The sequence below is a fragment of the Megalops cyprinoides genome, chromosome 5 (assembly GCF_013368585.1).
Source record: "Megalops cyprinoides isolate fMegCyp1 chromosome 5, fMegCyp1.pri, whole genome shotgun sequence".
Lineage (NCBI taxonomy): Eukaryota > Metazoa > Chordata > Actinopteri > Elopiformes > Megalopidae > Megalops > Megalops cyprinoides.
In genome coordinates, this window is record NC_050587.1 from 16170351 (window position 1) to 16184834 (window position 14484).

Here is a 14484-nt window from a genome sequence, read left to right on the forward strand (position 1 = left end):
GAGTTTGTGAAAGATAAACTACTCGTTTGCTTTAGAGATAGCGCTAGCAACATTCAGTTTTATCTGCAGCTGCAGAGAGAAATAGTATTTCCTTCCGCACACAGACACATGTTGTATCTGTGATGACTTTAAGTAAAGGAAATAAGGTTGTGGATACACAAGTGTCACAATGGCCCAAAACACAGAAGACTTGCAAGATACCAAATTCCACACCCTTGCTTGATATTAGCCTGTGCATTCCAAATTACTTCATGTGGTCTCCCAGAAAACTTTCATCTTTTCAAGAATTTGTCTGTGTGGAAAGCTAGCGCAGAACTACATTTTCAGAATCTACTACTTCTACGGACAAGAAAACACTGTTTGACAATGTGATCTGGTCGACTGTGGACATTTTCAAATAACAATTACTCCTAAAGCAAAGCACCTGCAATGTAAAGGGTTTGGCAACTCTGTGGGAATTGACACTGTGAAGTGCAGAGACATGCGATTTAAATTACAATAAATTTCATTAACTCAACATAGAGTAACCGATTTTATCTGAAGCTGATTTAGTGATTTGGTCATGCCTTAAGGCAGGGAATACCTGTACAGCCACATTTTTCTGATCATGTGTCCATTGCATGGTTTCAAGGCAGAGCTACTTTCGAATGAAAAATGACAAACTGTCATTTTGCATGGATTTCATTGTTAGTTTTATTCAAACCTTTCTCTATGACTACCTGTCAGAGTCTGTTTTTTAAAATATCTGACATTTCCTTTGCCTGCATTACAAATGAAGAACTGCTGCCAAACGGCCTTATGAAATAATTTTGTGTTTTATGCCTCTGCTGAGTAGTGTAGAAGTGCAATACATTTAAATGTGAATTTTTAAAGATAAATGGAATAAATATTTAATATATCAGATATGAGATTTTCATCAGTTTCTGTTGTCTTTTTGTGCACAGACAGTGCACTAATTGCACATTTTGTGACGACTGGACGTTGATGTTAAGTTGTCCATGCTTTGAAGTGGCATGCTATCTCTTACAAGCAGTTGCACACATTTAGATACTTTAGGCACTTTTGTTGTGTTGTATTTTAGATAAAGTTTAAAGGCCGTGGCTTTGTTAAATATGGCATTTGACCTTAATGTTGCACATATGTGCACAATAATTAAGTGGCTGCTACTAGGGTTGCCACCTGTCCCGGTTTTCCCGGGATTGTCCTGTTTTTTTGAGCGACTGTCCCGGAAATTAATATTCTTTCCCGGGACACGAATTGCCCCAGTTTTTTGTGAAAATGTACTTCTAATTTAGAATTTCATAGTTTCAAATAAAACCTCATTTGGTTTCCTTCTACTGCCATTCTGTTTTCTTCCTGGTTATGTTTATACATCCAAGCCTGTGTCCGTAAACGGTAAAACACAGTGATTGGCCATGTCTATACTTTTATTTGATTGGTAGTAGAAATATGAAAGTGTACCTTATTGCCAAGCAACTGCCCGGGCTGTTGGTCTGCTGCGCGTATCCACATCCACAACCCTACCGTGAGTTCAGTTGCTAGCTAGAGGTAATGTTACAGAAAGTTTTTTTTTAAACTTTCTGTTTATTTTGTCGGCTTTCTAGAAACGGGGGGACAACTCAGATTGGGTGACAACTCAGATTGGGTGAAAAGAGGAAAAGAGGAAACTTTTCTGAATGGGTAAGGCCCGCCCAAGGAGACCTGTTCTCCGCCACCTGTGTTTTGTGTCCGGCCAAAACTTTAGTTAAATATGAAGGAAAAACAGCGTTGGAAAATCATGCAAAAACAGAGAAGCACCAGAGTTTTGTATTAAGCAAACGCAAAAAATCTAGCCATTGCAACTTTATGACAAAAAAAGGTTCACCAGAGGAAGGCAGGATAGCAGTAGCGGAGCTTAGCAGTGTATACAACGGAGTGCTTCACGACCACAGCTACTTATCTATGGATTGTGGCAATAAAGTAAGTGCGAAAAAGAGGTGAGAAATGTCAGTGTCAGGTTGCCCAAAATCATTAAGTTAAATAGTTGTTTATAATCTATTATAATATTTATAATCTATTATAATACAAAAATATAATAAAATCTAATCATGTTTTCATTGCTAAAGGGAGTATACCTTTGGACATATCATTAGATTTTATAGTAGATTATAATTAGACAGTATATGTTTACATGTTAAAGTAAAAAAAAAAAATCTGTATTTAATGTAGAAGTGGACAGCAGCAGACAAAGGAGTCCAGAGTGAGTGCAGCTGCGGCAGGGTGTGCGTCTGCGTCAGGACAAATATAGGTAAGAGAGGCGATAGGGAGTCCTACAACTGTTAACATGGTATATGCAAACAAAAAAAAAAATGGTCAGAATGTCCCGGTTTTTCACAAATCAAAGGTGGGAACCCTACACGTACCAGCTATTTGAAAGAAAAATCCTCTGTGTCTGGCAAACATGGAGTGTGCTGTGATGATTGTGCTGTGAGTTCTTACTGAACCAGCTTATGGTGTGGTTTTCCTGTGTTTATGCTGGGGATGTTGCCCAGAACTTCATGGAACTGGCACCCAACTCACACCAACTGCTGATTTATTGTATCAGCTAAGCTCCACAAATTCTGCTCAGATCCTCTGCTTTTGCTGGATAGTCAACTGGGAACAAACTACATCCAAAACTAGTAACATATCACACAAGGCTAGAAGGACTGGACAGCTTGTGGAAGAAAGTATTGCATGTAAAAATCCAGGACCGTCTATCGAGAATCCTGTTTAGAACTCAGCAGTGCACAGATGAAAACAGATATTGATGCATCTGTGCAGCCTCAGAAAGGGCTAAATTTTGGAATAATTAGCTACCTTCTGTTCTGCACACATTTGAAAATTTACACTAAACAAGTGAGAATGAAAAGGAGAGCCTAATAATAATCAGATAGCTTTCTCCTCTTTCTCAAAATGGATGTTGAAAGGGACTGGCTCAAAGAGAGATAACATATTGCACAACTGTGGTTATACTCATCAGTTGAGGTAACTTAAAAGCGGATGTGGAGCTGAGATTGCTATACACTGGGCTGATGGTTGTGTTAGATATACCATGCCCTCGTCCAGCCAAGCTGGGATTCAATAAGACAGTGGGCAAAACCTGAAAGGAGTGGTCATGTTACAAGCTGAGTAAAACTATAATGATGCCAGTATATTGCAGCATATATATATAGATTGCATTTTTGTGAAACTGTCATTTGAGGGAGCAAATGCGATAAACTTTCTCTCAGTGTGAGATATTCTACTTTTAAACTTTTATAACTTTGGAATAAAGCTGTCCGGAAACATAAAATTGTTAGGAATCGGATAATAAAATAACCTTCCGCATCTTTAAAAATCAGATTTTTTAGTTTGAGAAAGTATGGATGTTCCGATGCCCATCAGTATTTTATTATGTGACCACACCAAAGGGTTGTGCTGTAAAGAAACACTTAATGGCCACAGACTTCATGAGAGGAGCAGCCAGCACATATACTGCATTGTGTTGTGTTCTACTGTGTTCTACTCCATTTAAAAAGCCTGTCTGGTCTTCTCTTCACCTATTTGTGAATACTTAATTGAAGTCAGTGCATTACATTTGGATCAGTAATCAAAGCACTTGTTTGGTCTCAGTTGCTCGTTTATGGCGAGGCGTGCATGTGAGACGTGCAGGATCCTGGCCCCAGAGGACTCGTATGACTCGCTTAACGAGAAAGACAGGACCAATCATTCCCTGATGCTTACTTTGAAAGCCTTCAAAAAAACCCAGTTTTTTCCTCTTCCTTGTATCCTTGTACACCGCGAGGGGCTTGGAAGCTCCCTTGGGGGAAAAAAACACTGCGGCAGACCTTTGAGAAAATACCGGCGGGTTAGACAGATCTATTAACAATGATTTCAGATGCGCTGTGATGAGCTTCCCTCGGGAGGCCGTCTGCCTAGTTTCTCTGGGCACAGATTGACATCGAAGATTCAATCAAGTACCCCGGAACGCAGGAATCCATCTGGCAAGGGTGCAGCGATAATGGCAGTCTGCCAGATATCAGCAGCCTGTCAAAAAACCTGTGACCTAATGTTATCCCAGACACCATCAGTCCTGACCAAAAAGACCTGTAATTTTTGGACATGAGCGAGAAGGTCAGCCCACAGTGCTGGTTGTGGAGCTGTTGCATAATTCATCAGAGTGAAGGGTTGTTGTGAAACACTTTAATAATGCATTGTGTGTATCCGCTATTTGTTTTGATGTCCTGGGCGCGAGAGCCTATTTGCAAGGGTGTCTTTATAATATAGAACCAAACCAAATATGCAGTTACATTTTATCAAAATGTATCACCACTTCAACTTCATCAAGAGAAAAAGCCATTGTGAGTGGATTTATTTATTGGCAGTTTTTGAATTATGCTCATAAAAGGCATACATTTCATGCTGAAACTGGGATGACGTTATGATGAACATAATCGATTCTGACATGTGGATACATTGCGGATCTTTCAAAAAATACCATTCTATAAATATAAATGTGCAAAGGCAAAAATGAATTTAGCTAAAGATTACTTATGCAAAATAGCTTTTCTGTAGGGGTATGCCATTCTGATGATACTTTTACAAATGGCCAAATACAGACTGCTATTCAATTTATTTTTTTGTCGATACAAACCTTGAAAAACTGGTTTAAATTGTCGCTGCATCAAAATGAAATATCATTATGGCTTCCATCTTGCGTTGAGAAGCAGATAAATTGAAGGGCCTGTTGTGTTTTTAACAGAAAGCACCACGTTCAGCGCATTAGAGGCAGGTTACACAACAACATGCGTAAAAAACAAGCTCACATATCTCACTCTTTGAGTTCTGAGATTGATGCCTCGCTGCCTACTTATATTCCCACATGGAGGGCTTATTTGAGCAGAGCATCTCTCCCTTACCTGGATGTGTTCTCCAGTATCCCCTTCACTTCACTCATCTGATCCTTCCCAAAGTACACCACCGTGAGATGAATCCTCCCGTCCTGTCGAACGCACACCTCTCTAAAATAATAAAAGGGTTGATCGTCAGGGGTCGACCTGGGACATGCCAGCTAAAGCCTGACTACCCGCACAGAAAGCAAATACAGTGCAACACATTTTCTAGATAGAAACGGTCAGAAAAATGTGCTACAAATATGTACATAAAGAATTCATAATGTATTTATGTCACATGTTTACCATATTTTTAGCTTCTATTGACATATATTAAAACACATTTCCATACTGTTCAATACCAGCCAGTTATTCCTCTGAACAATCAGTACATTCTACCTGATCACATCATGAAAAAAAAAAAATCAGTTATGGGTGACATGTTCCAGTCCGACAGGCAGATTTACAGGCTTGTAAAGAGGTACCACGGAACGCTTGAGGAAGTTCTCAGCTTGGTGTTGAAAACCATAGCGCTGCGTTTCCGCTCCACAAGAGGTGCATTGTAAATTCCTGTTGCGGGCCACACAGCTGGATATACAGAGCGGTAAGTCTTCCACCCACTGTGCAGCTCTTCTGAAGTTCACTCACCCTTCCCAATGAAACAATGCATTAATTCGCAGTTCAAGCCTGGTGCTGGGGGGCTCAGGCTGAGGCTGTCATTGTGTTCCTCCATGTAACTGTCTGAGCATCTGTTTGACCACAGTATTGTTTTAGGTTCTGCTGTTTTATTCCTGGGATATCTAATACAGTCAGAATCCCTTAGGTGCCTTCAGAATCCCGGTTGTGTACCCAGAGATATGGCAAAGGAACAACAAACAAGCAGGCAATAGCACAAAATACACGTTGGCTTATTGAGTGGAAATAGGTGCCAGTTTTTCTATGTCCACAATCTTTTGCAGTTGTCCAATCATACCCAGAGAGACAGGGCAGAATGGACCATTTCTACAGATCTGTTTTGCACAATGCTTCTGTAGTCACAAGTGCACAACAAATACATTTCAGTCACCACAAATAGTATCTGCTGTTAATTTCATTTGTATCATAGATGTTCACAGTGTTGTGTTGAGCTTAGATCATGATTTGCTTCATTGTTTCCATCGTGGTGAGATGCAAATGGTTAAAATGAAAGTTATGTTTTTACTCAAAAAAAAAACAAACAAACAAAAGGCAGGAAACATATTTTATCTTTTGCAATTCAGTATTCAGCTGAACCCTCACTGTCTACTTGCCCGAGTAAAGCGTGCCGTTGAATATCATTTCACAGCACCGAGGGATTTTGATGGATTGTCAGACAATCTTATTTTACTTTCATACGGTACAAAACATAGCTCAGTTCAAAGAGATTAATCACATAATCCCATTATCATAAACTTTTCTTCTTTAAGCGCCCCTGTGATCATTTGTCCCATAGATTTGCATAGGTCCCCCCCGCCCCCCTTTCCCCAGTGCTTAAATTGCACTGTCAATCCGTTTGATTTTAAGCCTCCTTACAGTATACGACAGGGGGATTGATGAGCCCCGTGGCTGCCGCGTGCACTGGTGGTCAACAGTTTTCACAACGCCGTGCACGAAAGGCGGATAGCGAAATGGCTTTTCTCGTCACTGCGAGGCATGCAAAAAAAAAAAAAACACAGACCGGCAGAGAGGGCAGCGAGATACTGGGAGAGACAAATTCTCATTCGCAATAGATGGCCTCCTGGAAGAGAGCTATCACCAGGGAACCTGGAGAGGCCCGTGGTTATTGATTAGCTGTCAGAGGTGCGTGAGAGGGGGGAGAGAAATGGAAACGTTTGAGATATGCTGCAGCATGGCCGGCCATCTTGGCTCAGACACTGCAATTACCAGGCAGTACAGTGCACCTCCTCATATGTCGCGCCGGACCCCAGAACCCATCTGTTTATCTGTGTATATACAGTGCATCATCACTCTTTTTTTTCACAATTGCTGATGTCCTGCCTACCACAGCGACCTTGTAATGATCTACTGTAAAAGGAGACAGCCTGGTGCCTCAGGCATGCTCTGGTTTGTGAAGAGCTGCCCTTGGAAGGAAGACTCAGGAGTGGAGAGGCAGAAATGCATGTTTTTAGAGAGGGCAGGTAGAGGGATGCAGCTAGAGTTGGTGGCAGCGTGGTGGTAACCTGGATTTATGGACCACAAGGCTGCAGATTTTAATTCTGGGTGACACAGGTTTGATTCTCAGAGGGGTTACCACTGTTTTACTCAAGCAAGGGACTTAAAGCAGAACAGCTTAAGCGCAGGTCAAGCCTGTGTACACCTGTACAGTATGAAAAAAACATTTATTTTAGTTGCCAACAATAGGGGGGGTCTGTCAGGTAAATAAATAACTAATAATGGGGGGCTCCGCAATGCAGTCAGCTGCCACGCTGGCACTCCTCATCAATGAGAATCTTCCCGCCACAGTACCTTCACTGACACTTTCCCACATGAACTGTTAATGTGGGTGTTAACAGAAGCAGCCAGGGTCAGAAAGCCTGACCTTTCATCATCTGAGGAGGCTTCCTTTCAAGTGAGCCAAATCATTTCAAACTCATTAAATTGAGTCACCCATCCTGATAAGAACAGACTAGCTGTCTTGTGTGCGTGTGTGTGTGTGTGTGTGTGTGTGTGTGTGTGCGTGTGTGTGTGCACATGAACAGTTTATTATTTTCAATACATGCATGCATGTGTCAGTGTTCAGTGCAAAATGAATATTTGTGTTGCACTGTGTGACAATATTTTTGCCTTTCCCTGTAAAAAAAATGTAGTTTTCGAGATAGTTCAGCCTTTTTCTTGGGAAATCGAACTCAAAAAAAATGGCATGCCTTCAAAGGAGCAGTAAGAGCTTTGAAAAAACCGTTGAAGTCATCAGAATCTCCACCAATGAAGAGGACTTTTGTTTCATATTCAGCGTGATTTAAATTGTAGATTTTCACTGCCTTATTTATAGGTCCTAATGAAAGCTCCCCTTATTGTGGGGATTGCGAAATACATCAAGTGCTAACTGGCTCCGGATCGAGCTCTGTGTGAATAAATTATTCAATTATTTATGTTGAAGATACTGGGGAAATGAAGAACCATGTAGAAGGGAGTTTTATGCCCCTGCACTTTAAAAATATCTTATCATTATCTTCCATCATAATTAATTTAAGTACATAACTACTGTATTGGCAACTCTTCAGTGTGCCATGCATGCTTTTCCCTCCAAATACAGAAATCACCAAAAGCACACATTAACCTATTTATAAGCTTGAAATACAACACACTTGACACCAGTTGCGTCCGTCTCAGCTTGGTTATAATCATAATTGTTGCCGGTGTAAGAAAGGTCCAAGTCAAGTGACTGGGAGAGGCAGGAAGGAAGTCGTGGAGACAGCTATGCTAAGACCAGACAGTGTGGGAGCAGAGTGGACGCCCTTTTCAGTACCTGCATGCAAAGTACTGCCTGGGGCAGACAACTGGCAGCTCCACACAGGCCCCGCATGGAGAGAGTGCAGCCCCCATGTGAAATTCCAGGCCCTTGAACCAGACACATTCTAATGGAGAGACGATGAATTCACCACACGGACGATGAATATACTTTTACTTAATTACAAATAGCGCTCGGTTCCCAAAACACACTCACACAAAAAAGTGGGTGTCTTGTTGCTGTATTTATTTATATCCTCTTTTCAGTTTTGTTCTCATGTCAGGTCCACAGATGCATTCACTGTTGCATACACCTTCAACATAACCTGTTATTAGTTGGTTCTTACTGATTACAAAACAGAGACACAGGGAATTAAAACCATGTTAAATCAATTTGTGGTGGTTTCAAAGTCTGTTGAATCAAGACTCTTTTTTCTTGTTTAAACACATTTGAATTAATATGCTGATGAATGCATAAGTAGTTTGTACAGTGTTCCTAGTTTGTGCATAATTAAAACATGGCATAAGGGAATAAGGGGAACAGGATGTCCTACCTCACTAAGGTGTGCCTTATTTTTAGGACAGTGGGTACTGCAAGGTTGACATATAGCAGCTGAAAACCACGTCAGTCTCATATTCCATACATGTCTCTGCACAATTGGCTCTCAGTACTGGGAAAAATATGTATGCACAGCTTCCTGTTGAAGGGCATGGTGAATATTCATGAGAAAAAAAATAGTTTGTTGAATTACTTAAAATGTAAGGCTGTACATGTTAGGCTGTTTTGTTCATTAACCACTGTGTCATTAAATCCACAGGTGAAATACTCAGCTGTTATCAAGAAATACTGTGGTTTACTCTGATAAAACTGTAAAGCAGTTTTCAGAGAGGATTTGTGGCTAATCAGCTAATCATAGATATTTATGCCACAGGATATTTCATCAATTGATTTCATTAAAAGGAAATGTAAGACACTGTATCAAATAAGACAAACATGCTGCTTCATTTCTGGGGGAGGTTGCCTCCTGTCTGGCTCAACCCGCCTGCTGCAAAGGCAGTTAGGTAAAATAAATAGTATATTGTGAAGCTAAAGTAGATGGAACAAGACAATACAAAGCCACAGAGCCCCCTGCTCTTTGCAGCAAGTTAGCTACCTCAGTAGAAGTCAACAGGGACAATGCACTCCAGCTGGTCTATGTGGGTAATATGATATATGGTGACATCATAGAAGGCTGAAATAACAGAGAGGTGTATCCAGTAGCTGCAGTGTTAGGATCCATAGCAGTATACATCTGCTAGGCTATAGTTATTCACTGCATGCCGCCTGAGTTACAGCACATAGTGTGTGAATAGGCTAACAGCACACCAAGCCCAATAACAATTTAGTGACAGTTTGAGTGGCAGTCTTTTTAGAGAAACTGTATGTTTCCAACTTCCACAAAAAGGTACAATGCACAGTACTTACTATTGTGCATTGTTACAACCGCTCTGGCCCTAAAAAAGTGCAGTGCGTTGTTATGTCAGCAGCTGTGGCCATTAGCATAATGTTTGTTGTTCCATGAGGCCATAATTGGTTGGCTAATTAATCCACGGCACTCTGGAGCCAGCTGAGGTGGCAAAGAGAGAGGTACACTGGAGGCCAGGCTAATTCCTGGAACTGGCACTGTAATGTTGTGATATACTGCTTTTACTGTGCTTGCTGTGATTTGTATCATGGGATATTTAAAATGTAGTAATTTAAGGCTTTGATTTAATGAATAATCCAAAAGTAACCCCATTTTGATCTTTTGAAACAAAGAATCAGGACATTGACAGGAAGGTGAAAAGGTCGCATCCCACCTGAAGTTGTGCATGAACTGTCGGAATTTGTCCGCCCGCTTGGCCAGGGGTACAACGATGTTGATGAGCATACTGGCCGTGTCGACCTTCTCGTTCTTCACCTTCATCAGAGGGCCGAACGGGCGAAAGAACACCAGTCTCCTGAGCTCGTGGTTGCGGTCGCCCCTGAAGGTGAGCTCGTACAGAGTCCCCTTGTCTTTCTCTGTCCGAGCGATCCCTGCCAAGAATGAAGAAAGGAACTGTAAGACATCAGGTCAGAATGCAACAAAGGCAGGTCAGGTAAGGAATGCCACTATTATTAGTGCACTGGGGGTGTGTTATTTAGTGGACCTTAGGGCTTTCAGGATCTCCAAGTTCTGTCGAAAAGATCCCTGAGAGATATGAGTAATGAAATGGCAAAACAGTTGTTATTTCAGCCAGCATTTTTTGCACATAATCATTGTGCTCTCCATGGCAGAGCCTAGCAGAGAATACACTAAGAACAGAGAACACATATAGAGACCAGGAAAAAGCATCTCCTAGAAATGACAAAATCTAGAGACAAATTACTAATGTTTTCAAAGCAAAATACTTTATACTTTACACTAGTGCTAATTCCAAGAGGAGAGCAAATATTATTTTTTGCATGAGTCAGCTGGGCATTTAACCTAAAATGTGTCAGCAATAGCAGACGCTCAAACTTTAAGGTAAGGGAACCATTCAACAAGCAATGCGAAATGATTTTTGGAAAGAAAGAGTGGTTTGTAATAACAAAAAGGAGATTTCACACTGCGTGAAAGCCGGTTAGCTCTGCTTTTTTGTGGATAAGAAATGACTTGGTCTCAATTCATGAGAAGTGAAGGCCGATGTAATTTACTGTAACGACTCAATCACATTCCCATGACAATTGGGAGGGAATGAGAGCATTTAAGGAGCTGGCAGGGACTGCACCCGCAGCTTTATATCTGGACAAGATACAGCCGCTCCTGGGCTCAAAGCAATAACGCCAAGCAAGGATGGTCACACGCCCAAGAATGTATTAAAACAGGGCCCTTTCTTTAACTGTTTCACGCGGCTTGAGCAGTTCTGAAAAAACAGCAGCGACCTCTGTTCCTTTTCAGAAAAAAAACCAACCTGCTGACCTGCTGCGCATCAAAAGGCTTGTTTTGGAAATCACAACTAGAATTCCACACAGTAAAATCAGCATTTATGCAGGTGATGCATCTTCATACTTAAAATACATTTCAGTTAAGTCTGGGCAATTTACTACCATCATAAACCAGCCTGGATGTTGTATTAATCAATGGATCATAAAAAAGATTTATCATCCGAAGGCCTGTCTGAGGTTCTCCCTTGACTGGTTTTCATGATTTTGGATATCAGAAACAGCAAGAATAAATTTACAAGACCTCTGCAATGCAGACGTATTTGGGGGATTAGCAGCCTTATATTTCTTTCATGGCTTTCTAGCCTCTTGAAAACAGTAGCCAGCTTAGAGAAGATGATCAATCAAAACCAACTACACTATCTTGAGTTACAAATGGAAAGAGCTGAAGGCAAATTAACTATGGTTTCACTACTCTTGTGAAACCAGTAAAATAATGCTGCTGCCAAAATGCAATGCTGGTGTCTACACTGCACTGAGCCATGTGGAAAGGCTAATGAAAAGTCGATAGTGAGAGATGATGCTTGTCCTGCAATCCTTCCTTGTCTAGTCATACTTGGACTAAATTATCTTGAAAAATAATTTCAATCTTAGCAACACAGATGGATCGCTCACATACATGGCATGTTTTGAAACAGCTTATGCTTGCATTTATTGTGAAGAAAGTTAATGATTCATTAACACCAATCCGGTGCAGTGAAAACAAAAAGCTGTTGTGTAACACAATCTAGATTCTAGTAATTTCAACCTTCATGGGATAATTAGGCATCCATTTTTTGGAGGACAGCTTAAATATTGATACAGCCAATATTTGTGCTGACTATAAAGTCAATGTCAATACATATTCAATGCTGCATAATTCATGTTCTTTAGGAAGAATTCTCCAATCTCAATATCTGTTCTCATCCTTCTAGGTGTTCCCACTAGCTACTCCCAAATTCCCTCATTTTCTGGTCCTTTGGTTGCTCTTTCTTTCCACTGAAAATCTTCTGTATGCCTCATTATTCAGTGAGTTACATATTTGATGCTGTTATGCCCCATGTATGTCAGTGTCTAGATGAAATATAAATACCTTTACAACAGCATCATCTATCATAACATATTTATTATTAAATATTATTACCTCTATAGTTGTGTAGTTCACACAAGTGGAATATATCATGTGACTGTTCCCAAACTAGCACCTAGAATTCGTTTTATCATTGCTTGCCTTAAAAGCATTCATATCACTGTGAGGATAAATTACTGAGGGCACATTAAAGGAAGGTAAGACATACAAAGACAGATCTAGTCAGGAATGCCATTACCTAACCACCGCCATGAGTGTGTCATTAAACGGACCCCTCAAGGGGATTTTACACCCCTTGAAGGCTGAGACTGTTGATAGAAGACACACTGTGATCTAACATGTACTCATTCACACATGCACGCACACACACACACACACACACACACACACACACGCATGCACGAACACATGCACGTGTGCATGCACAGAATAAGGAACTAAAAAAACAAAGGAGTCATTTAGTGATGTTATGCTCTTTCATATGCAATTGTTTCATTACAAACTGCATAACTGAAATGGAAATTTCTGAAATTTCAGAAGTAGGACATTTGTCTTTATTTAGCTAATAATAGGCTTACAGGATGGAAATTACACACAATATCTGATTTGACCAACTATTTTACCTAATTCGCAGCCTGAAAGAATTGATTTGTTGGATCAGACCATTCAAGGAATTTACAAACTCACTTCCTGTTATGGTGGCACTCATCAAACAGACACCTTTCTATGTTATGTCAAGCAGAAACATCATTTACACAGGATGCGTGGTTTGTGCAGGAGTTGCTAGTAGTGTCATTTTGTTTTGGGCAGAGGTAAAATCTAACTTGACAACACGAAAATACAGTTAAGCACTGTGAACCAATATCTATGTTTGATTTAAACAGTCAACAACACACATGGGTATTTCACAATCACATGTTGAAAATCTGTAAAATTCAAAGCTGCCAAATTTCCCAGCTTTGGGAGGTGTTTCCAAACCAAACCTGTAGGTTTGCTTCAGTGGCCAGTTTTTTAAGATGAACTTAAGCCTTTGTGTCTCTGTATGTTTCCTCTCAGAAAAGCAGAACATTAATGTCACAAAAAAAGAAAGAAAAAAAAAACAAGATATGTGGCCCTAAAGGTCATTACCACTGTAACCATGAAGGAGGTATTTAACTTGTGCTGCTTAAGTAAAATATCTAGCTTTAGTGTATGTAAGCAGTGAGATTGACTTCGGGTATGGGTGTCAGCTAAACAGATAATGGCCATTTAAAAACACAACTTGCATACCAAGATGACGATAAAGATGTGTTGTATGAGATATGACAGAGAGGATTAGTTCTTTGTGGTAGGGTTTGGATTCGGTTATATAAACGTACCAGACTAATAGGGAAATATTTTGTTTACATGTCATAATCTTCTGGTTTTATTTCTGTGTATCAAGAAAATCAGGTTTCCGGACTTGTCCACACATGATCCATAATGGCCTGTTTGGCACACTCCTATAGGCTGAAACAGCTGCGTTGACTCAGCCACCACAGAAAAGCATGACCTTTCAGGAGTAGGCCTGTCCTGTATATCACAGCCTACATCAGGCAGAAGAGCCATGGCAACGAATACAATCAAAGCAGATGCAGCTGTGTTCATTTCCTATGCTGGATCATCATATGTGCACTAACAGGATATCCTGGCACAAGCAGCAGGAGGAGCCTGAGAAACTGCATGTCTGGCAACTCTGTCATTTGGAGTCGGTTATCATTACTATTGTGAAAATAGAGCTCACCCAAGCAAGAAAAACCAACCAACAAAACAGAAAACCCTTTGTTCAGCCATGTTTCCTTTTTCGGTATGATGATTGGCAGGAACCTAAAACATGAAGGCAGCGAACTCAGTACGTTCTAACTTTATTTTTAAGCACACTGAGTGCAAGTCAGGCCTTGGAACTTGTCTTGTCTGCGAGAATATGATGAAAAATGTTTGGCATTTTTGTTGACCATGAAGTTTTGGGGCTTTTGAAGCTTGCAGTTCTCTCACTGTCTGACAATGTCACATTATTTTCAAAACTTCACGTACTCCAAGACACAACAGAAGGCACT

The 14484-nt window shown here is 40.5% G+C and overlaps 1 protein-coding gene across 4 annotated transcripts in view; it reads right to left on the minus strand.

The window, feature by feature from the left end:
• Positions 1–14484, minus strand: part of csgalnact1a (chondroitin sulfate N-acetylgalactosaminyltransferase 1a) — a 40189-nt gene that overhangs the window by 10519 nt on the left and 15186 nt on the right. For all 4 annotated transcript variants that reach the window (XM_036529655.1, XM_036529656.1, XM_036529658.1 and 1 more), the window contains 2 exons: positions 10197–10413; positions 4920–5021 (listed from right to left, as the gene is read on the minus strand). In XM_036529655.1, coding sequence (XP_036385548.1) covers positions 4920–5021; positions 10197–10413 — 319 coding nt within the window. The remainder of the gene's footprint in view (positions 1–4919; positions 5022–10196; positions 10414–14484) is intronic.